The sequence below is a fragment of the Piliocolobus tephrosceles genome, chromosome 10 (genome assembly GCF_002776525.5).
Source record: "Piliocolobus tephrosceles isolate RC106 chromosome 10, ASM277652v3, whole genome shotgun sequence".
NCBI classification, from domain to species: domain Eukaryota; kingdom Metazoa; phylum Chordata; class Mammalia; order Primates; family Cercopithecidae; genus Piliocolobus; species Piliocolobus tephrosceles.
The window spans coordinates 118,735,430-118,757,465 of record NC_045443.1 but is presented as its reverse complement, the minus strand read 5'-3'; the positions used below and the strand labels follow the sequence as shown (position 1 = coordinate 118,757,465).

At 50.9% G+C, this 22,036-nt stretch overlaps 2 protein-coding genes across 7 annotated transcripts in view; one reads left to right on the top strand and one right to left on the bottom strand.

Moving 5' to 3' along the window:
- The first annotated feature begins 108 nt into the window (after window positions 1-108).
- On the top strand, window positions 109-14,677 carry C10H12orf43 (chromosome 10 C12orf43 homolog). 4 transcript variants are annotated; one of them, XM_026456564.1, is made up of 6 exons: window positions 109-273; window positions 5,717-5,759; window positions 6,243-6,341; window positions 10,749-10,822; window positions 11,996-12,086; window positions 12,605-14,677. In XM_026456564.1, exons 1-6 carry the CDS (start codon window positions 129-131, stop codon window positions 12,957-12,959), a joined length of 807 nt encoding a protein of 268 aa, XP_026312349.1. In that variant the 5' UTR covers window positions 109-128; the 3' UTR covers window positions 12,960-14,677. The 4 variants fall into 4 exon arrangements, with proteins under 4 accessions (XP_026312349.1, XP_026312350.1, XP_031792236.1 ...); XM_026456565.2 differs by having other exon boundaries at window positions 112-273; window positions 12,608-14,677; XM_031936376.1 differs by having other exon boundaries at window positions 114-273; window positions 12,029-12,086; window positions 12,608-14,677.
- The window catches only part of HNF1A (HNF1 homeobox A), a 22,827-nt gene continuing 15,377 nt past the window's right edge, over window positions 14,587-22,036 (bottom strand). The window contains exons 5-10 of one of the 3 annotated variants that reach the window (XM_023196274.2): window positions 20,700-20,851; window positions 20,369-20,570; window positions 19,404-19,595; window positions 17,708-17,829; window positions 17,470-17,635; window positions 14,587-16,035 (exon numbers count right to left, since the gene is read on the bottom strand). In XM_023196274.2, the coding sequence (XP_023052042.1) occupies window positions 15,908-16,035; window positions 17,470-17,635; window positions 17,708-17,829; window positions 19,404-19,595; window positions 20,369-20,570; window positions 20,700-20,851 (962 nt within the window). In that variant the 3' untranslated portion in view covers window positions 14,587-15,907. Of the gene's footprint in view, window positions 16,036-17,469; window positions 17,830-19,403; window positions 19,596-20,368; window positions 20,571-20,699; window positions 20,852-22,036 lie in introns of all 3 variants that reach the window. The other 2 variants (XM_023196275.2, XM_023196273.1) reach the window with 2 other exon arrangements.

The window sequence follows — 22,036 nt, the reverse complement described above, 5'->3', positions numbered from 1 at the left end:
AAGGCCATTGGCAGTCCGAGTCTTGGAACTACAATCCCCACAATGCCTCGCGCCTCTCCTCTCACGTGAGGTCGTGCAGGAGGGCTGATAACGGCGGTGTTATCCACAATCCTTTGCGGTGGTTCAAGATGGCGGCGCCCAGTGCCACTATGAGCGATTCGGAAAGCAGCAGCAGCAGTAGCGATGCGGAGGAGCTGGAGCGGTTCCGCGAGGCGGCAATGCCGGCCTGGGGCTTGGAGCAACGCCCGCACGGGGCAGTAAGGCCAAGAGCCGGTAGGGTACTATGTTTGGGGAGACTGGCTGAGGGGCGTGGGATCTTCCCCTGGAGCCTGAGAGGATGGATGGTGAGGAGGGAGTCACTGGAACTCGACTTCCTTCCCTGAGAGAGCTCCAGGGACTGGATGTAGTGCTGATTGAAAGCATGGGCAGGTGCAGTAGGGAGGGTATTTCATTATCCCAGTCGGGGAAACTGAGGTACCCAAATGTCTTTTGATTCTGCTTCCTTGGGTCTATCCTCACTGCCCCACACTGGGAAGGCCGCCCTCTCATCGAGATGACTGCAACAGCCTCCTCCCGGTATTCTCGCACCCAGCCTTTCCCCACCTCCAACACATCATTCTCCCACCCTTGAGGTTGCCAAGAGCAGTGCTCGGCACATCACTCTGACCTGACTCCCTAGTCTCCTGGGAATAAATACAGAACCCCCCCTCAACATCAAGGGGCCTAATTCAAGAACCCAAGGGTTCTTGAATCTGGAATGAAAAAATGTTGCATCTTTGCTTTCCATTCTCCTCTGACTGAACTTTATAGTCTCTTTCCATCATGCAAGCACTAAGCCACAGTAGTTCTGGCAATACCATTACTTTATCCCAACAGAAGTCACAGATTTTCATATCTCATTACAATCTTTGCAGATACAGATCTCAATATATCATTTTATTGATAATAAGATATTAGGAAAAAGTCATTTACACTCATCCCTGATTTAAAATGTGCCACTCTAATTTTTAGACCCATCTCTAGATCTAAGATGTAAGAAGAGCATACATCACAAGTTTGGTTGTTTACTATCATGATAATTAAATTTCAGTATCATTGGTTTTCTTTGTAATCCTATATGTTGCATTTCATGCATTTAAAACATTACTCTGGGAAGAGAACCAGGCTTCACCAGGCTGTTAGAGGAGGCTATGGCAAAGCAAGATTAAGAACCACTGCATTTGTTTAAAAGGACTTACAAGCCCTTTGGTGATCCATTTATTGCCTTCCTCTCCCTTCCTTCCCTCCTGCCATACTGCACTTCCTGTAGGTAGCTTCCAGATCATAGTCTGCCCCCCTCACCCCCTAGTACCATAACCACAGTTTTCTCTGCAAGTTCTATATACAGATCTGCCTTTCCATCTCACTCATTAGCAGTGGGAACTTGAGCAAAGTACTTAAATCTCACTGTACCTAAATTTCCTCATCTGTACAGTGCGGGTAGTGGTAGTACCCACCCCATAAGGTTGAGAAGTAACTGAGATAATGCAATCTACAGTGCTTGGCACATCTTAAAGGCCCAATACATGGTGGCAAATATGTGGTTGGTCTTTCCACATGGACTGCTTTCCTCCTCCTGCCTAATTCTTGCTCTGTTTTTTTTTTTTTTTTTTCAAGACTGGGTCTCAGTCTGTTACCCAGGCTGACACAATCATGGGTCACTGCAACCTCGACTTCCCCCTGCTCAGATGATCCTCCCACCTCAGCCTCCCAAGTAGCTGGGACTACCAATGTGTAGTTCCAGGTACTTTTTGTATTTTTTGTAGAGACGGGGTTTTGCCATGTTGCCCAGGCTGGTCTTGAACTCCTGGGCTCAAATGATTCTCCCTTCTCGACCTTCAAAGTGCTGAGATTACAGGTGTGTGAGCCCCTGTGCTTCTAGTTTTTTTTGTTTGTTTGTTTGGTTGGTTTTGTTTTGTTTTGAGATGGAGTTTCACTCTCGTTGCCCAGGCTGGAGTGCAGTGGCACAATCTCAGCTCACTGCAACCTCTGCCTCCTGAGTTCAAGTGATTCTCTTGCCTCAGTCTCCCTAGCAACTGGGATTACAGGCGCCTGCCACCACGCCCAGCTAATTTTTTGTATTTTTAGTACAGACAGGATTTCACTATGTTGGTCAGCTGGTATCAAACTCCTGACTTCAGGCAATCCACCCGCCTCGGCCTCCCAAAATGCTGGGATTACAGGTGGGAGCCACCGTGCCTGGTCTATTTATTTATTTATTTATTTATTTATGAGATGGAGTCTTGCTCTGTTACCAAGGCTGGAGTGCAATGGCGCAATCTTGGCTCCCTGCAACCTCTGCCTCCCAGGCTCAAGCAATTCTCCTGCCTCAGCCTCCTGAGTAGCTGGGATTACAGGCACCTGCCACCAGGCCCAGCTAATTTTTTTTGTATTTTTATTAGAGACAGGGTTTCACCATGTTGGCCAGGCTGGTCTCGACTTATGACCTTGGGTGATCCGCCCACCTTGGCCTCCCAAAGTGCTGGGATTACAGGCATAAGCCACTGCATCCAGCCTAGATTACATTCTTGAGTGCGTCTGGTAATAGCCACCAGGAGTTGAGAATTTAATTTTTGCCCCGTTCTAAACACTTTGTTGTCTGTTTTCATCTTCCCTGCAATGCCACAAAAGGGTATATTAGCCCCATTTTACAGAAAACTGATGCTCATAATGGTGAAATAACTTGGCCAAGGTTGTCCACTTTGTAAGTGGCAGAGCCAGGCGTAAATGCAGGCCTACCTCACTCCAAGTCCATGCTCTTCATTGCTGCTGTGCCACTCTGCCATTGACAAGTGTCTATGGTGGTCAGAACTCCCACCCTTTGGTCCAGGACTATGTGGAAATATAGGTCACTATTTTATTTATGTAACCTCTGGAGACAGCTCTTAAATCCAGTGATGAACTGGTCCCTCAAACCACTTTAATTTTAGGGTAGCATATACTTTGATTTATTTTTCCAACAATTAATTCAAACCAAGATACTATGGCAGGATCTGGGGATACAAAGATAAAAAGAGGCAGACTAGAGGCCGGGCGCGGTGGCTCAAGCCTGTAATCCCAGCACTTTGGGAGGCTGAGGTGGGCGGATCACAAGGTCAGGAGATCGAGACCACGGTGAAACCCCGTCTCTACTGAAAAATACAAAAAACTAAGCCGGGCGCGGTGGCGGGCGCCTGTAGTCCCAGCTACTCAGGAGGCTGAGCCAGGAGAATGGCATGAACCCGGGAGGCGGAGCTTGCAGTGAGCTGAGATCCGGCCACTGCACTCCAGCCTGGGCGACAGAGCAAGACTCCGTCTCAAAAAAAAAAAAAAAAAAAAAAGAGGCAGACTATATATTCAAGTAGCTTACAAATCCAGGAAGGAGACGGGCATGGAAACAGTGTCTCCAACACTACCTCCAGAAGGTTGGTGATCGCATTCCTATTTTATAGATGAGAAAACAAAGACTCGGAGATAAAGTGACTTGCCCAGCATCACACAGCTTGGTGGCACAGCCAGGACTCAACTGAACTGTCTCCTTCTGTAATAACTGCTTCTGTCCGCTGATGGTACCTCACCTTCATCACACTGTAATCATGATGGAAGAGATGCTCTTCTTCCGTGTGATTATGTGCTGAAGATGAAAGACCAGGTCTTTAAAGACTGTCCATCCAGGCCCCCACATTGCCCACCTCCAGGAGCATGGGGCATGTTTAGCATTCTGTGTTGTGCTCTGAGGTACAGTGACATAGACCACAAGGTACTAGGACACAGAGGCAACGTGTATGGGTGATGACGTAAACACAGCAGTGCCCCCATGGAGCAGTTTCATACACCATGGCCCTCCACTGGGCCCGGAGCTACCAAGTGTCCACTTTGTTCAGTTGGCCCCTTAAATATACAAGCACGTTTTGTCTCGTTAGTTAAGTCAGAAACCTCAACGCTAACTTTCACTCGTTTCTCACGCCCTGTAGTCAGTCTGTCAGTGAATCCTATCGACTCCATTTATTTATTTATTTGTTTGTTTATTTATTTATTTATTTTAGAGGGAGTCTCACTCTGTTGCCAGGCTGGAGTGCAGTGGCATGATCTCGGCTCACTGCAACCTCCACCTCCTGGGTTCAAGTGATTCTCCTGCCTCAGCCTCCCAAGTAGCTGGGACTACAGGTGTGTGCCACCACACCCAGCTAATTTTTGTATTTTTAGTAGAGATGGGGTTTCACCATGTTGGCCAGGATAGTCTCAATCTCTTGATCTCGTGATCCACCCGCCTCGGCCTCCCAAAGTGCTGGGATTACAGGCGTGAGCCACCACGCCCGGCCTTGACTCCATCTTAAAAGTGCATCTATCTGGAGTCTAGCTCCTTCTCACCACCTCAATTACTGCAGCAGACTCTGTGTTCCTGCCTTTGCTCCAGCAGTCTCGTGCCGCACAGCGCCAAAGATGCTCTGTCAAAACCCAGGTCAGTTTATGTCCTTCCTCTGCTCAGTTCCAGAGTTCCTCCTCCTCAAAGCCCAGGTCCTCCCATTGGCCCACGTCAGGGCCCTTCATGATCTGGTCCCCCTGAGTTCTCCATCTCTGCTGCTCCCAGTTTATTGGGTGGGCTCTGATCACACTGACCTCTTTGCTGGTTCTGAATACACAGGCAGGCTCCAGTCTCAGGGCCTTTGCAGTTCCCTCTGCCTGGAAGGCTGTGTCCCACATGCCCACTTGGTTCACTCTCTCTCCTCTCTCAAATCTCTGTTCAGATGTTACGTTGTCAATGAAGCCCTTTCTGCCCACCTTTATATAACAGTCCCCAGCCCAGCACTCCCCCCCTCTCCCCTACTTTGTTTCTGTTTTTTTCCATACACTTACCATTATCCAGATTTACATTTTGTTTATGTATGTGTGTTTATCATCTCTCTCTACCAACTAGGATGTAAGCTCCATGCAGACAGTGATATTCGAGTAAGTTGCTCAGCAATGACAACACCTGGTTAATAAAGGGCATTCAGTATCTGGTTTGAGGGAATGACCAAAAGGCCAGGCAACCCCACTTTTTTGGCTTGAAAAATGTGATCCACAAAAGAGCCATCTTCTCTCTCTTCCCCTACACTTAGCACACAGCCAGGCAGGCATTAAATTGTGCAGTCAAATCACACTTAGACCTGCCTGTTCAGCATAGCGTGGTGGTGAAGATGGGGCTCAGGAGTCAGATGGCCTGGGCCCTCAGCCCAACTCTGTCACTTATTAGGTATTTGACTCTGGCTAAGTTATTTGACATCTCTTTCTTCTGCAAAATGGGATAATGGTAGCCCCTCCAATCAAGTTGTTGGAAAGATTCACTGAGTTATATGTGTTATATATATTGTAGGTTACATATATAACTATTTTAAGTTTTATGTATAGATAACTAAATTATATATATAACTATTTTAAGTTACATAACTAAGTTATATATATAACTATATAAAATGTACTTACATAAAATATGTAACTATATTATATACATATATAACTAAATTATATATGTAACTATTTTAAGTTATGGGTATATAACTTTTAAGTTATATATAGATATAATATATATGAGTTACATATGTATGTATATATATGAGTTATATGTATTTTAAGCTGCAGAAAATAGTGCCTGGCACGCATTTGTTGTTGCTGTCATTGTTTCCTCTATAAATGCCCCAATTTTTATTTTTCACAGGTGCTGCAAATAACCAGTTGTCAACCTCCCAACCAAGCCTCAGGTACTATGCACTTTGGGTTCAAGTTTCACTTATTCATTCAACAAATACTGATCCCCTGCATGTGCCAGATGCTAGACTACACACCTGGCATTTCCAGGTGAACAAGACAGACATGGTCCCTGCGCTCATGGGGACAGCTTCTTTTTTTTTTTTTTTTTTTTTTTGAGACGGAGTCTCGCTCTGTCGCCCAGGCTGGAGTGCAGTGGCCGGATCTCGGCTCACTGCAAGCGCCGCCTCCCGGGTTTACCCCATTCTCCTGCCTCAGCCTCCCGAGTAGCTGGGACTACAGGCGCCTGTCACCTCACCCAGCTAGTTTTTTGTATTTTTTAGTAGAGACGGGGTTTCACTGTGTTAGCCAGGATGGTCTCGATCTCCTGACCTCGTGATCCGCCCGTCTCAGCCTCCCAAAGTGCTGGGATTACAGGCTTGAGCCACCGCGCCCGGCCAAGGGCAGGAAGTGAGGTCTCTTTGTGTGTGTCATAGGCATAAGGTGGATGAGCATGAACAAGATGGCAACGAGCTTCAGACCACCCCTGAATTCCGAGCCCACGTAGCCAAGAAGCTGGGAGCCCTGCTGGACAGGTAAATAAAGGTGGAGTTTCTCCTCTCCTGCTCTTGTTAATACAAACAGCAATGGCTCACATTGGCTGGAAGCTCACGGTGTCCAAGCAGGCACGGTGGCAGGCACCTGGCGTATGTCATAAACAACATTATCATGTGGGTCCTGCTGTTACCTTTATTCTCCAGGTGAGGAAACAGGCTGTCAGCAAGGAGATATGTTTGCTTAATGTCACATCATCGTCATAGCTACCATTTACTGAGCAACTGTTTGTGGCCATGCTCTGTGCTAAGTGCTTGATGTCCATTTTCTCATTTAATCCTTGTTATGACCCTAAGAGGTAGGGACTCTTATCATTCCCACTGTACAGATGGGTAACTGAGGCTCAGAGAGGCAAAGTCATTTGCCCAGGGGACACTGCTACTAAGTGACAAAGCCAGGATTCAGAACCCAGGAGGGAGCAGAATTGGGCCTCAAACCCAAATTTGTCTGACTCCAAGCCCATGTTTTTTTGTTTTGTTTTGTTTTTTGAGATGGAGTCTCGCTCTGTCGCCCATGCTGGAGTGCAGTGGCGCACGATCTTGGCTCACTGTAGCCTCCACCTCCTGGGTTCAAGCAATTCTCAAGCCTCAGCCTCCCAAGTAGCTGGGATTACGGGCACCCACCACCACACCAGGCTCATTTTTGAATTTTTGGTAGAGATGGGGTTTCACCATGTTGGCTAGGCTGATCTCAAACTCCTGACCTCATCCGCCCACCTTGGCCTACCAAAGTACTGGGATTATAGGTGTGAGCCACTGTGCCTGGCCAAGCCCATGTTCTTAACCCTGGCATTATCCTGCAGCCATGAGAGTAAGAGAGGAGCATCGAGAAGCTCATTCCCGCCACAAGAGGGCAAGGAAGGGCCGTGTTCCTATTTCTTGGGTGCCTTCCGGGTGCTAGGCACAGTGCCCGGTCTCTATCTTACATTCTCAACACAGGTTGATCACCCAGTCGGTAAGGATACAGGTTGGCATTCTTAAAGTAGGTGTCAAGGAATACAACCTGTTTGAGTCCATATGGGCTGCTATAACAAAATAACATAAACTGGGTAGCTTATAAACAAAATAAATGGATTTCTCACATGTTAGAGGCTGAGAAGTCCACGATCAAGGCACCAGCAGATTCAGCATCTGGGGAGAGCCCTCTTGCCAGTACAGATGGCGCCTTTCCACTGCGTCCTCACATAGTGGAATTGGCGAGGGGTCTCTCTCAGGCCTTTTTTATAGGAGCACCAATTTCATTCATGAAGGCTCCACCCTCACAACCTAATCACCTCTCAAAGGCCTCATCTCCTAAACCTAATACCCTGGGTTGAGGATTTCTTTTTTTCTTTTCTTTTTTTGGAGACAGAGTCTCCCTCTGGAGCACAGTGGCGCGATCTCGACTCACAGCAACCTCCACTTCCTGAGTTCAAGCGATTTTCATGCCTCAGCCTCCTGAGTAGCTGAGATTACAGGTGCGCGCCCACCACACTTGGCTAATTTTTTGTATTTTTTCAATTTTTAGTAGGAATGGGTTTTCATCATGTTGGCCGGGCTGGTGTCGAACTCCTGATTTCAAGTGATCCAGCCGGCTTGGCCTCCCAAAATGCTGGGATTACAGGTGTGAGCCTCTATGCCCAGCTGGGGTGAGGATTTCACCATAAGAATTTGGGGAGGACACAAACATTTGGATTCTAGCACTAGCCCAAAGCGTGGCTCTACAAAAAAGGAGATCCAACAGCAAAGAAGTGTGAGAAACACTGCAATCTACATACCTCCGCATGTCCTTGCAGAAGCCATAGTAGTATATTCAAGGCTCTGAGAATTCCTGTAGTGAAGAGACCTGTGTAACTGTTTAGCCCAGCATTTTCCAAACTTGTTTGGCCACAGTGCCTTTGTTTCATGGAAAACCAGTCAACAACCTATGGAACGGGTCTTGAGATACACTGGGCTAGATCCGTTCCTGACTGGCAGAGCCCTGGCAGGGTTCTGAAAGGGAGATGAGGCAGGATTTGGGGCCATTGCCATTCCAGTCGAAGTAGATATCAAAAGGACAAATGAGCCTTACCCAAGTGTGAACCAGCTATTCTCCTGAGACAGAATAATGGGCCAGAGCCCCACAGCCTGAACCCCACAGGGTTCCCCTCAACCGGAGACTGTAGGGGAGGTGTTTAGGAAGGCAGCTGCATTTCAGCCTGTGGGAGCATAGTTTTTATTTGTGACTGTGGCTTCAGGCTGAACAGGGCCTGCTTGGCATTACTCTGAGCCACAGAGATGTTTCTGCAGTAGAAATGCCAGCCAGCCATGGTTAGAATATCCCCTGCAGCGTTTTCATGTTTCTCCAAAGAAATCTAAATGACACCTTAGGCTAGGCGTGGCAGCTCATGCCTCTAATCCCAGCACTTTCGGAGGCCGAAGCAGGTGGATTATTTGAGGACAGGAGTTGGAGAACAGCCTGGCCAACATGGTGAGACCCCATCTCTACTACAAATACAAAAATTAGCTGTTCATGGTGGCGTACACCTGTTATCCCAGCTACTTGAGAGGCTGAGGTAGGAGAATCGCTTGAACCCAGGATGCAGAGGTTGCAGTGAGCTGAGATCGCACCACTGCACTCCAGCCTGGGCAACAGAGCGAGACCCCATCTCAAAAAAAAAAAAAAAAAAAAGATGTAAATGATACTGCATTTGGTCCCTTATGTTAAGTCAGTGTCTCTCAACCTTGGCGCTGTTGACATCTTTGACTAGCATTTGTCGTGGGGGTCTGTCCTTCTTCCCATTATAGGATGTTTACCAACATCCCTGGCTTCTACCTACTTGATGATAGTAGTACTCATGCCACCAGTTGTGACATCCAAAAATGTCTCCAGACATTGCCAAATGCTCCTGGTGGCCACCATGGAACCACCGTGTGGGGTCAAGAACAGGTACCTGAGTGGCATCATCTCTACTCCCTCTCCCCAGGTTGCTTTTCCTGAACAGGACTTGGGGGGGCGCCTTTGGCATATAGGAAGGGAGGTTAGGGAAAGCACCCAGGGCATTGGTGCGTCTGCCTTGAGGGCATTGCTGAGAGCCTTGTTCTCTGCGGTGCACAGTGACGTCTCCATCTGCACTCACCTGACACATGCTTCCTGGCCTTGTGCCTCTAGAGAAATGTGGTTTATTTTTATGTTAGAGATCCTGTGAAGGCCGAAACTTTTCTTGATGACAGTCATCATCTGCATCATCATCATAGCTACCATGTACTGAGCAGGCATGTGTGGCCAGGCTGTGTGCCCCAAGTGCTTGATATCCATTTTCCCCTTCAATCCTGTGAAAACCTGAAGAGGTAGGGACCTTCATCGTTCCCACTGCACGGGTGGCTAACAGAGGCTCAGAGATGTAAAGTTGTTTGCTTAAGGGACACAGCTAATAAGTGATAAAACCAGGATGAAAACCCAGGTCTCTGAAGTCTGATGAGGTCCATGAATTGGATGGATCAGTTTCCATGTCCTGGTTGTGATATTGTGCTGTAGTGAGGCACAATGTGACTAGCGCGAGAAAATGGGTGGAGGGTCTGTGGAACCTCTGCATTATTTGTTGCTACTGCATGTCTACAATTATCTCCAACTTTTTTTAATTTAAAAAAAAAAAAGGAGCCAGGTATGGTGGCTCAGCCTGTAATCGCAGCACTTTGGGAAGCCCAGGTGGGTGGATCACAAGGTCAGGAGATCGAGACCATCCTGGCTAACACAGTGAAACCCCATCTCTACTAAATACAAAAAATTAGCCAGGTGTGGTGGCAGACGCCTGTAGTCGCAGCTACTCGGGAGGCTGAGGCAGGAGAATGGCATGAACCTGGGAGGCGGAGCTTGCAGTGAGCCGAGATCGTGCCACTGCACTCCAGCCTGGGAGACAGAGTGAAGACTCTGTCTCAAAAAAAAAAAAAAAATTTTAAACAGGTCTGCCCTGCCCCAGAAGCTGTCCTCTGAAGCAGTTTTCTAGATTGGTCATATTTCACTTTTCATGCTTGCTGCTAGAAAGCTCAGAGCAAAATGTATGCCCTCTCTCTAACAAGTGGGTAGGACTTCTTAACCACACTTCTAGGTCTTTCTGTTCCTCTTGCCCTTATATCTCTTTGCCCTATATGAAATTGCTTTCATTTTGTTTTACTGTGTCTTTAAAACTTCTTCAACACTTGCTGGAATAAAGTGGACTTTAAACAAATGAAGCACTGCAGTTTGAGTGGCAGAGGCTGGTCAGCATATTATAACCAGACCATCAACCCTCTTACTATGCCAGCATGCTTTCTGCTTTTGCAGTTTTGATCACGTGCCCCATCCCTTCCACTTCAAAAAGAATTTTTTAAAATTGTTTTTGTTGTTATCCAAAAATCTTATCTTAAATCAACCATCTCCTCTCCCCTTAGCTTCATTACTATCTCAGAAGCAGCAAAGGAGCCAACAAAAGCTAAGGTACAGAAAGTCGCTTCAGAGGATGATGGTGAGTGGTTATGCTTAATAGAAGCTATCATTTATTAAGCACCTAATGTGTGTCTGGAGCTGGATGAAACAGTTTTGGTATATTCTTTTTTTTTTTTTTTGGATAGGGCCTTGCTCTGCCTGGAGTGCAGTGGAACGATTTTAGCTCAATGCAGCCTCAACCTCCCAGACCCAAGCTATCCTCCCACATCAGCTTTCTGAGTAGCTGGGACCATAGACACATACCACCAACCCTGGCTAATTATTTTTTTTTTCAGAGACAGGATCTCGCTGTGTTGCCCAGGCTAGTCTTGAACTCCTGGTGTCAAGCGATCTGCCCACCTTGGCCTTCCAAAGGGCTGGGACTACAGGCATGCACCACCACACCTGGCTAATTTTTGTGTTTTTTGTAGAGACAGGGTTCGGCCATGTTGCCCAGGCTGGTCTTGAACTCCTGGCCTCAAGCTGTCCTCCCACCTCAGACTCCCAAAGTACTGGCGTTATAGGCATGAGCCTACTGCACCATTCTTTCATCCTCTCAGCCCTGTGGTGAGGCGGGTATTATGATGAGACCCCATTTACAGACAAGGCGACTGAGGCCCTGAGAAACAAAGTCATTTGCCTGAGGTGGCCTCGTCTGTGTCACCCCGAGCAGGAGCAGCTGCCCTCCACAGCCTTGCCCATCTGCGTATGTCCTGTATCAACACATTTGCCACTTTGAAGGCTGCCTGAGGTCAGGAGCTCAAGTGCTGACTTCCAGAAGCCTCTGAGGGCTTGCTGAGCTGATGTGGCTGCTGGCTCCCGCTCCAGCACCCCCTCCACTGGCTCCATCAGGCATCAGCCTGACTCTTGGCAGAGGCAGAATCACTTTGTAGTTAGACGACTGATTCCCGGGTCTTTGCCTCTGGACCAGGAGCTCCTGAGGGCAGAGGTGGGGCAGCCTCAGCACCTGGCACCTGGGAAGAGGGTTTGGCATCTGGCAGTGCTGACTCTTCCCCCTTTTTTTATTGTTCGTTTGGGTTTTTCTTGTTATTCTTTTTTAATTTTTTTTAATTTGTGTCTTTTTTAAATTTTTATTTGTTTCTCTTTTCCTTTTGTTTCTTTTTTAAATTTTTTTCTTGTTTACCTTTTTTGTTTCTCATCTTTCTTTTTGTTTTGTTTTGTTTTCGTTTGACTCTGCCCGTTTGAATCTTAGGTTTCCGCCTTTTCTTCACGTCTGTCCCTGGAGGCTGTGAAAAGGACGAGTCTCCCCAACCCCGCCGAAAGCGACAGCCCTCCAGCTCCAGGTGAGAACTCACACCTCTCCTCACGTCCCATCCTTTTTCCTCCTCTTCTGTCTTGGTGGGTTCCCCAGAATAGCCAAGCAGACTCCAGGCAGAACCAGGCCCAGGCCGAGGCATCGGCCCTGTCAGGCAGCTGGAGAAACCGTGCTCTCAGTGGGAGGGAAAGCCTTCTTGGTGGCAGCTTTGGATGTTTACTGCTTTTGAGCACCCATCTTGGGCCAGACACCTCACTTGATCATAGTTGCCTCCTGGGACATCCCTGGGAGGCCTGGACTCTGTTAAGATCCCCGTTTTATAGAAAATACTGACAGTCAGAGAGGTTAAGTCACTTAAGGAGGTCACAAGGCTGCTACACCCAGACGCCAGTATTGGAAGCCAGGTTGGCCCCACTCCCAAGCCTGAACTCGCTACCGGCCTCCCTCTGCGGCTGCCTCCTGGTGACATGGACCAAGGGAGGACAGCAAGAGGTGGCTCTGGGGCTGTGTCCTGACTCCAGCTAACGCAGGGTGCCCTCATTGCAGCAGTGAGGACAGTGATGAGGAGTGGCGGCGGTGCCGGGAGGCAGCTGTGTCGGCGTCCGACATCCTGCAGGAGTCAGCCATCCACAGCCCTGGCACGTTGGAGAAGGAGGTAAAGAAGAAAAGGAAGCTGAAAAAGAAAGCGAAGAAGGTGGCCAGCGTCGACTCAGCTGTAGCCACCATCACCCCCACCCCCACCAGCACAGCCACAGTCCAAAAGCAGAAGTCAGGTGAGCTCAACGGGGACCAGGTGTCGCTTGGGACTCAAAAGAAGAAAAAGAAGAACAAGGCAAAGAAGGCCAGCGAGGCCTCTCCATTCCCACCAGCAAAGAGTGCCACAGCTGTGCCTGCAAATTGAACCCAGCCATGGGCACAGGGCTCAGCTGGCTCCAAGGACAAGGTGCCCCCCTGGGGACAAGGCATTTCCAGGCCCCAACTCCCTCTCCAAGTTCAAGGACTGGGCTGGCAAACCCAGACTGCCTATGAGACCCTGATGGTGATGAGGGCTTGCTTGAGAGTTGAGCCAAAAAAGTGGCTCTAGGGTGAGAAGCCCAAGCAAGGCCTGCCCCTCTGTGCTCCCATGGAGGGCTGGGGGCAGGGGGTAGGCGGGAGGCCTATGGTTCCAGAATATTCCATGGCCTCAGGAAAAAAGGAGCCTTCCAGTTATTTGAGACTAGTGGCCAAGTGGTGAAACCTCCACCTCCCTAGAACTGTCTGAGGCGGGCAGGGGAAGGGAGACCTTCCCGCCACCTCTAGCCTGGTATGAGAAACAGTTTTTAGAAAAGGAGAGAAGGGATCCCCAAGAGGCCAAGGCCCAGAGAATGTTTGGTTCTTCTCTCCTTAGCCCCCATAGACTTCACAGAATTATCTGAAAAAGGAGAGCTTTTTCACCCCTGGCTTTCTAGAATTTTCTTTGTCTGCATTTGTGAATATACCACACATGATGGTGTCTCTGAGCCGACCAGATTATGGAAACTCAATTGTCAGAGGACCCAAAACAAAACTTAGAGTGATTTGGGTATTGCCTGTCAATGCTGAACCTTGAGACGTTTTAAATACAACACAAATCTCTACACTCCCAGGATTTGTGCATTCACCCCACCCAAGACTTCAGGAAGTGTCATAGCACTCGTGGACTAGGTCTCATGTGACAAAGGTATTCTGCAAGAAGTAGAAGTTTGTGACCGGGTGCAGTGGCTCACGCCTGTAATCCCAGCACTTTGGGAGGCCAAGGAGGGTGGATCATTTGAGGCCAGGAGTTTGAGACCAGCCTGGCCAACACGGCGAGACTCCATCTCTACTAAAAATAGAAAAATTAGCTGAGCATGTTGGCACACGCCCGTAATCCCAGCTACTCAGGAGGCTGAGGCGGGAGAATCACTTGAACCCAAGAAGTAGAGGTTGCAGTGAGCCGAGATTGCGCCACTGCACTCCAGCCTAGGCAACAGAGTGAGACTCTTATCTCAACAACAACAAAAAAAAAGTAGAAGCTTGTGGCCAGGCACGGTGGCCCATACCTGTAATCCCAGCACTTTGGGAGGCCAAGGCAGGTGGATCACTTGAGCCAAGTTCCAGACCAGCCTGGGCAACATGGCGAAACCTCATCTCTAGAAAAGAAAAATACAAAAATTAGTTGGGTGTGGTAGTGAGTGCCTGTGGTCCCGGCTACGTGTGAGGTTGAGGTGGGAGGATCCCTTGAGCCCAGGAGGTCAAGGCTGCAGTGAGCTGTATAATGCCACTGCAGTCCAGCCTGGGTCACAGTGAGACCCTCTCTCCAAAACGAAATTTTTTTTTTAAGTAGAAGCTTGAGGTTAAGATGAAATCTGGCTTCGTCATTAGAGTCTCAGCAGAGCCAGAAAAGCAGAGACGTGGGGTGTGAGAGCGTGGGTGCTGGAGCCCGTCTCCTCTTCGCAGACCCCTGGCCTGCCTCAGCCTCCCTCTACCTGCCCAAACCCCATCTGAATGATTTGTGGACAAGCAAGAAATTACCACCGCATTTCTCCTTGACTTTACTAAAAGTTAAATAAACGTGCCACGCGCCCAAGCTGGCTACAAGCTGCAGGGGGTGTTGGGTCACCCCAGGCCTTTTCCTGAATCCCAGGGTGGACGTGGTGCACTGAGGGCCAGGTTCTCAGCAGCAGGCCCAGGGATGTGAGACCATGCTTGCCCTGGGTTCACAGGCTCCTTTGTCCCTCCTGGCAGTGCTCAGGACCTCGGACTCCTCAGGGTGGCTGCGAACTGCCCTCAGCCAGCCAGACCCCCAGGATTCTAAGTATTAGTCCTGTCCACAGAGGTAGCTCCTGTGCCCTGGGGTCACCTCTTTCTTCTGGGCACCTCAGCCTGGCCAGCCGCTTGGGCCTTGCTCAGCTGCTCGGGCCTTGCTGCCTTCTGAGCTCAGGTACTCCTGCCCCAAATAAGGGCAGGGTCTTGCAGGGCCCTCGAGACAGGAGCTGCCCCACCAGGACCTAGACTTGGCATGGGTTGCGAGGCTCCCACAGGAAGAAGGACAACTTCCCAACCCTGAAGCAGCCTTCCCAGTAGAGGCAGGAGGCCAGGCTGGCCTCAGAGGCGTGATGCTCTTGGGAACAAATACCCAGGAAAGCTGGAGGTCATGGGGCCTGGGAGAGGGAATCGCTGGGGACAGGGGAAGCCGGGAGAGCCCTGCCTGCCTTCCCTGTTAGCTTTGGCCTCCCTGGGCTCGGGCATTGGAGCCCCAAGCTCTGGCACAGAGTAGCCACCCAGGAAATGCCTGTGTGAGTAGGTGATCGAGTCAGTACAAGTGGTATGTGGGTCACTAGCTGGAAGAGTTGGGGCAGGATGGAGTGGCCCAGTGGGTGCACTGGTGACCGAACAAGGCCACGCTGATCCAGGGCCTCTCAGAGCTCAGCAGGTCACAGCTACACAGGCTTGTTTCCTAAGAAGTGTGGCTGCCAGAGTGGTGTAGCAGTCCCGGGGCTCTCCACAGGCCCAGGCTGGGGGTGCCCAAGTCATAGGCCGCCCCCTTCTGTTCCAAGTAAGCAGATTGTGTCCCACACAGCAGGGACAGTCCCTCCTACATCTGCCAGGAACAGGCTTTGCTCCTAGCTCTCCATGGCCCCCTCTTGTGCAACCCAAGCAGCCCTGCATGGGTTGGGGCGCCTCAGAGCCCTCCGTTTCTGATGCATCAGAGCAGAGTGGGGAGCGAGGCACAGCTGTCCAGGAAGGGCCACAGGAGCTCAGCAGGCTCAGGTCCTTCAGGCAGGGCTGGCTGCTGCCCTCATCAACCCCCAAGCAGGCAGTACAGGCCGCAGGGCCCAGGTGCCGTGGTTACTGGGAGGAAGAGGCCATCTGCGTGGAGATGAAGGTCTCAATGACGCTGTGGCTGGACGGCAGCAGGTGGCTGTGGCCGTTGCTGGAGTCTGAGCTCTGGTACAGCACCAGGCTGCTGGAGGACACTGCGGAGGCAAACGAGGCTGCTGACCACCCACCAGGCACCCACACGCACCCCACCTGCCCGTCCCTAGGGGTACTCGGAATGAGGAGGCAGGGCCACACCTCCTGGATCACAGCAGATAACAGGAACCCCAAAGTCACACCTCTACTCTCAGTTCTTAACAAGGGGAGCCTCCCAGCCAGGGTCCGGGTCCGCCCAGGGAGTGGCCTCAGTACATCTTAGTGGGAACGCTGGAGAAGGCCCGGTGAGATGCCGGGGTAGGGAGGTGTACGTGTTGGCTTGGCTAGGCTGAGCCAAACGCTAATCTAGGCGCTGCTGTGAATGCAGGTGTTTTGTAGATGTGGTTAATGCCACAATCAGTTGACTTTGAGTAAAGGAGGTTACCCTGAAAATATGGGTGGGCCTCCTCCATCAGTGGAAGGCCGTAAGAGCAAAAACCGGTTTCCCAGAGAAGAAGGAATTCTGCCCCAAGGCTGCAGAATTCACTCCCCGGAGTTGCCAGCAACGGATTTCAGGCCTGCCAGCCCCTGCAGACATGCGCCAAGTCCTTCAGGTAAATGCATTGGTTCTGTGCTCCTGGAGAACCCTGACTGATGGCCATGGTTAAGAGAATGGGCTTTGAGGTTGGACCTGGGTTCGAGTCCTGGCCCTGCCATCTGGTAGCTGTGGGAGATGAGGCAAGTCCCTCCCCTCCTTGAGTGTCCACTTTCTCATCCGTAAAATGGGGGTGATCGTGCAGACGCCTCACAGGGTGAATGCCAGGACATAGAATGTCCTCAGTGGCTGTCACGACAGCTGCCAGGGCCGGGTCCAGGAACCTTATAGAAAGGGGGCAGCTTGCAAAAAGACAGGCTGCAAAGCCCAGCCACCTGACTCCAAAGTGCCCACTCCTGATAATGGCATCATAGATTACAAACTCAGGTGACCACCCCACCGCCAGGGGTCACTGGAGCCGATGTGAGTGGATGCAGTGAGGCCTGGTGAGCTGTTATATGGGAATATGAATTTTTCCAATTTCCCAAAAGATGCCAGAAATCCGGATTTCTACGTGAAAATTCCTGATTTTGAAATGTTGGCAACAAATTCAAAGAATGTTCGACCCTGAGCCAAGCCAAACCAAACACGTGCAAGAGTCGCTTCTGGCTCACGGACCTGCTCCTTATCATGACTTCATCTTTTTCCTCAATCCAGCCCCTGAGATGTTCTTGCAAGGTGGACCCTGTCTTCCTGGGGTCGCCCGTGCCTCTTGGGCTTCATGGGCACACAGGCCATGTCTGGGAGGCGGGGAACCCCACCCAACCCCCCACGCCTGCCAGTCCTTCCTAGGCCTGCTGCGTGCACAGCCCCACAGTGACAGGACAGCAACAAAAGGGGTGGGACCAACATGGAAGGGGGCGGGGACAGTAAGGGAGGGGGCGGAGCCAGGGCCTCTCACCCGTGGGACTGGCGCTGAGCCGGTGGGCTGGCTGCAGGTGCTGGATGCCTGCTGGGTCCTGGCTGGGGACGTGGAGGGTGGTGGCCTGAGAGGCCGGCGTGTGAAGCCCGGACTCACTGGAGGCCTCAGTGTCTGAGGTGAAGACCTGGGGGAGCAGAGCAGCCTCCTGAGTCCCGGGGATGTGGGGGTGAGGGGCTCTGTCACAGGCCAAGGGAGGGCCAGCAGGCCTAGACCTTACCTGCTTGGTGGGCGTGAGGCTGGCCAGGGCGCTCAGGTTGGCGGTGTCAGTGATGAGCATAGTCTGCGGGAGCAGGCCCGTGTGGGTGTACTGGGCCGCCTCGGGCTTGTGGCTGTAGAGGGCTGGCCGCAGGGGAGAGAGGGGCAGACGTGGCAGACGTGCCTGACAGCCCCCATCCCAGGCCTCAGGACCGGGGAAAGGGGGGCATGGAGCCTGCCGAACAACCAGACTGGGCAGCAATTGGAGATCCAGGACTGACTTTCAAAACTGAGGGCTCCAGATAGAGGGACAGACCCTCTCCCCATTACAGGGAACTGCTCAGCGGGGACTGATGCAGGGGAGCCTGGAGGAGGCCAGAAACCAACTCCAGCTTTTGCCACCTGGAGACAGCAGGTATGAAAGGGAACGGGAGGCGTGGGTGTAGGGCTACTGTTCTAAGCACAGGTGCTACGTACTAAGCGCAGGTGCTACTGTACTAAATGCAGGTGCTATGTACTAAGCACAGGTGCTACTGTACTAAACTCAGGTGCTGTGTACTAAGTTCAGGTGGCCCCTGTCAAAGAGCGAGGCAGAGGACAGCAGTACCTCCATCTCCAGGCCACCTCTCCAAATAAAACCCCATGTTTTGCCTACAGCATCTCCCCCCCCCACCCCGCAGGAGACACACAGACCCCACAAGAGACACACAGACACTAGGAAAACTCACATAAACCACATATTCTCACAGTGACTCAGATAAAAACGTAACACACACACATACATTCTCGGCCACGTACACACAGAGACATATACAGACCCAAAATCTCTTAACCCAGTCCCAAATTCCAAAAAGGTCTGAAACCAAAAGATTTCCTTAAGATTGGCACTAGAGCTCATTTGGTGGCAAAACCCAGCCTGAACCTGACATGAGGTTATGAGTGTTTAAACTGCCTTGTAGAAATCCTACTTTGGCTGCAGAAATAGCACTGCTTTGATCACAGTGGGCTGTCTCAAACCCTGCTGGGAGTGTTATGTGATAGCTGGCATATCCACCAAATTACCTTTCTTTTCTTTTTTTTTTTTCTTTTTTTTTGGCAGAGTCTCACTCTGTTGCCCAGGCTGGAATGCAGTGGCACAATCTCAGCTCACTGCAACCTCCGCCTCCCGGGTTCAAGCGATTCTCCTGCCTTAGCCTCCCAAGTAGCTGGGACTACAGGCACGTGCCTCCACGCCTGGCTAATTTTTGTATTTTTAGTAGAGACGGGGTTTCACCGTGTTGGCCAGGCTGATCTCTAACTCCTGACCTCAAGTGAGCCGCCCACTTTGGCCTCCCAAAGTGCTGGGATTACAGGTGTGAGCCACCACACCTGGCCCCAGATTACCTCTCTAAAATCTGAATAGATCTTAGAAATTCATATGGCCCTAAAAGTTTCAGAGAAACACAGGCATGCACACACAAACGCATGCACAACTGACACACACCCAGACGTGCACTAGGGATCTGCTCACACAAGCAGTCATGTGCACACACACACACACAGATACGTGCATTCACATGGGAACACACTGTGGCCTGCAGACACCCTCAATCACGGAAACACACTTGTCCTGGAGACACACTCAGACTGCAACGCCTGCCAGGCGCCCCCTTCCCCTGCATCCATTGACAGCCACCCTCTATCGTCATCTCCCGCTGTGTGGGGCACAGGGTGCTCACCATGGGGGCTCTGCAGCTGGGCCATGGTGGCCATGAAGGGGCTCTGGGTCACATGGCTCTGCACAGGCGGCATGAGCGGCTGCTGGTAGGAAGGGTGCAGCGGCTGGGAGAACTGGACGGGCTGCAGGGTGGTCAGGCTGCTGCCCATGCTGTTGATGACCGGCACACTCTGTGCCTGCGTGGAGGCCAGGCCTGGAGTGGAAGGGGCGAGAATCAGCTGGGCTCACCAGTTACATCCCATCACCGCGCCCCCCCCCCCCCCCCCCCCGCAAGACCTCCCAAGGGCACCACCTCTCCTTCCCAGAGCCTGTGGTTTGGAGGAGGAGGCAGGATGGTCAGGAAACAGCCCTCCACTGGGACCTGCCCCTAATTTAAGTGGCTCTGGCAAGTCATTCCCTCTCTCTGAGCCTTTAGCTCCTTATCTAGGCTAGTGGGAGAGGCAGGCAGTGACTTGTTCAAAAGTCGTCAAACTGAGGTTCCCTGGAGCCCTGGGGTTCCACAGCAGTGCAAAGGCCCTGGGGTTAGCTCTCTGCTCCCCTCTCCTAGCAGCTCCCTATCTATCTTATGTACTGGGCTTCTGCATAATTGTACCTACAAATAAAGGCTTTCTGGGCTTAATTTTTCTTCATAAAACAAAAAACTTAGAAAACATCAGTCCCCCGTACCCTGCTGTAATTTGCCTGTAGACCCTTCACCTTCTGAGGTACCACAGAATTGATGTATTATGCTTAGTGCCTGCCTCCCTGCTTGAGTTGCTGAGATTTTGCTCTGTTTGGTTCACCCGGGTATCACTGATGTAGCACAGTGCCTGCTCCAGAGTAGGCACTGGATAAATACACGTTGTATGAATGAATGAGTAAGTGAACAAATGAATGAATGAGCCCCAGTGGCTCTTCCAGCTCCTGGATTCTGCGGTTGCCCCATAAGCCTCCCACCCAGGTGCCCACCCATCCCCTCCAGCTTACCGATGACCAGGGTGGAGGCACCTGTGTTGGTGAACGTAGGCCCCAGGGAGGCAGGCTCACCAGGCCCAATGGTCATGACCCCAGGAAGTGAGGCCATGATGAGGTTCTGGGGCTGCTGGTTGAGGCCTGGGGATGTCTGCTCCAAACTGTGCAGTGCCGTCAGGGTGCTGACAGGGGGGAGGGGGCCCCCAGCTGCTGAGACCTACGAGGGGAAGCCAAGCTGAGTCGGGGGTGGGGGCAGGGTCCCGACAGGGCCTCCCTGGGGACTGTTCCAGAATCTCCCTGCCAAGGAAAGATGAGGTTGGGTTTTCCCTACAGGCAGGATGCTCACCAGCTTGGCTTCTGTACTCAGCAGGCTGTGGCTGGGCTCCAGGCCCGCGGGGGACACTTGGTGCAGGGGTGTAGACACTGTCACTAAGGGGCCGCCACTGCTTGAGGGCACTTCTGAAGTCTCACTGGTCGCAGGCTGTCCATAGCGCACACCTGGGCAGGGAAGCAGTGTCCTGCCTCAGCACCCCACTTCCCAGCCCTCCCCTGCCTCCATAAGCCCTCATCGCTTCAAACTCCATTGGTCTGCTAAGGCCAGCTGCCTGTCGGCCTTTATGCAGCCAGCAAATCTGCCTGTGTTTCTACCTTTTGCCAAGCCCTGGGTTAGCTGCTCCCAGTTCCTTGAAGGCTGGGACTGCATTTATTAGCTCCATTCCCCCCACTGTCTAGTTCTATACCTGACGTGCAGTAGGTGCTCAGTGGAAGACAACTGAACTGAATTTAACTGAATTTAGTTGAGTTGAAATGAATTGAATTGATACGATCTGAAATGAATGAATTGAATGGAATTAACCCAAATCAACTTAGGTGGAGTTGAGTGGAATGATATGAAGTGGAGTGGATGGTGTGGAGTAGTATAGATTGAATTGAGTGGAATGAGTGGGATCAAGTGGAATGGGTACTGTAAAGGGTGGAGAGGATGGGTGGGAAGGAATAGAATGGAGTGGAATGGTGTAGGGTGGAGTGGATGGAACGGTGAGGAATAGTGTGGAGTGGAGTGGAATGAATGGAGTCGTGTGAACAGAGTGGAGTGGAATGGTATGGTATGGAGTGGAGTGAGTGGGTTGGAGTGGAGTGGATGGAGCAAAGTGGAACTGATGAAGTGTGGAGTCGTGGGATGAAGAGTGGATGGGACAGTTAGAATAAAATGGTATGGAGTGGAGAGGAGTGGAGAAAAGAGTGGGTAGAGTGGATGGAGTCACATGGGTGGAGTGCAGTGGATGGAATGGGTGGAGTGAAGTGGATGGAGCACAGTTAAATGAAGTAGAGGGAGTGGAGTAGATGGAGTTGAGTGAGTGGAGTGGATGGAGTGGAGTTGAATGGAGTGGATGGAGTAAGTGGATGGAATAGAGTATGGAGTGGATGGAGTACAGTTGAATGTAATAGATGGAGTGCAGTGAATGCAGCGGGGTATGGAGTTGATGGAGTGGAGTTGAATATAGTGGGTGGGATGAAGTTGGATGGAATGGATGGAGTGGAATGAATGGAGTGGAGTTGAATGTAGTAGATGGGATGAAGTTGGATGGAATGGATGGAGTGGAGTGGATAGAGTAGAGCTGAATGTAGTAGAGTAGAGTGGATGGAGTGGAGTTGAATGTAGTGGATGGGATGAAGTTGGAT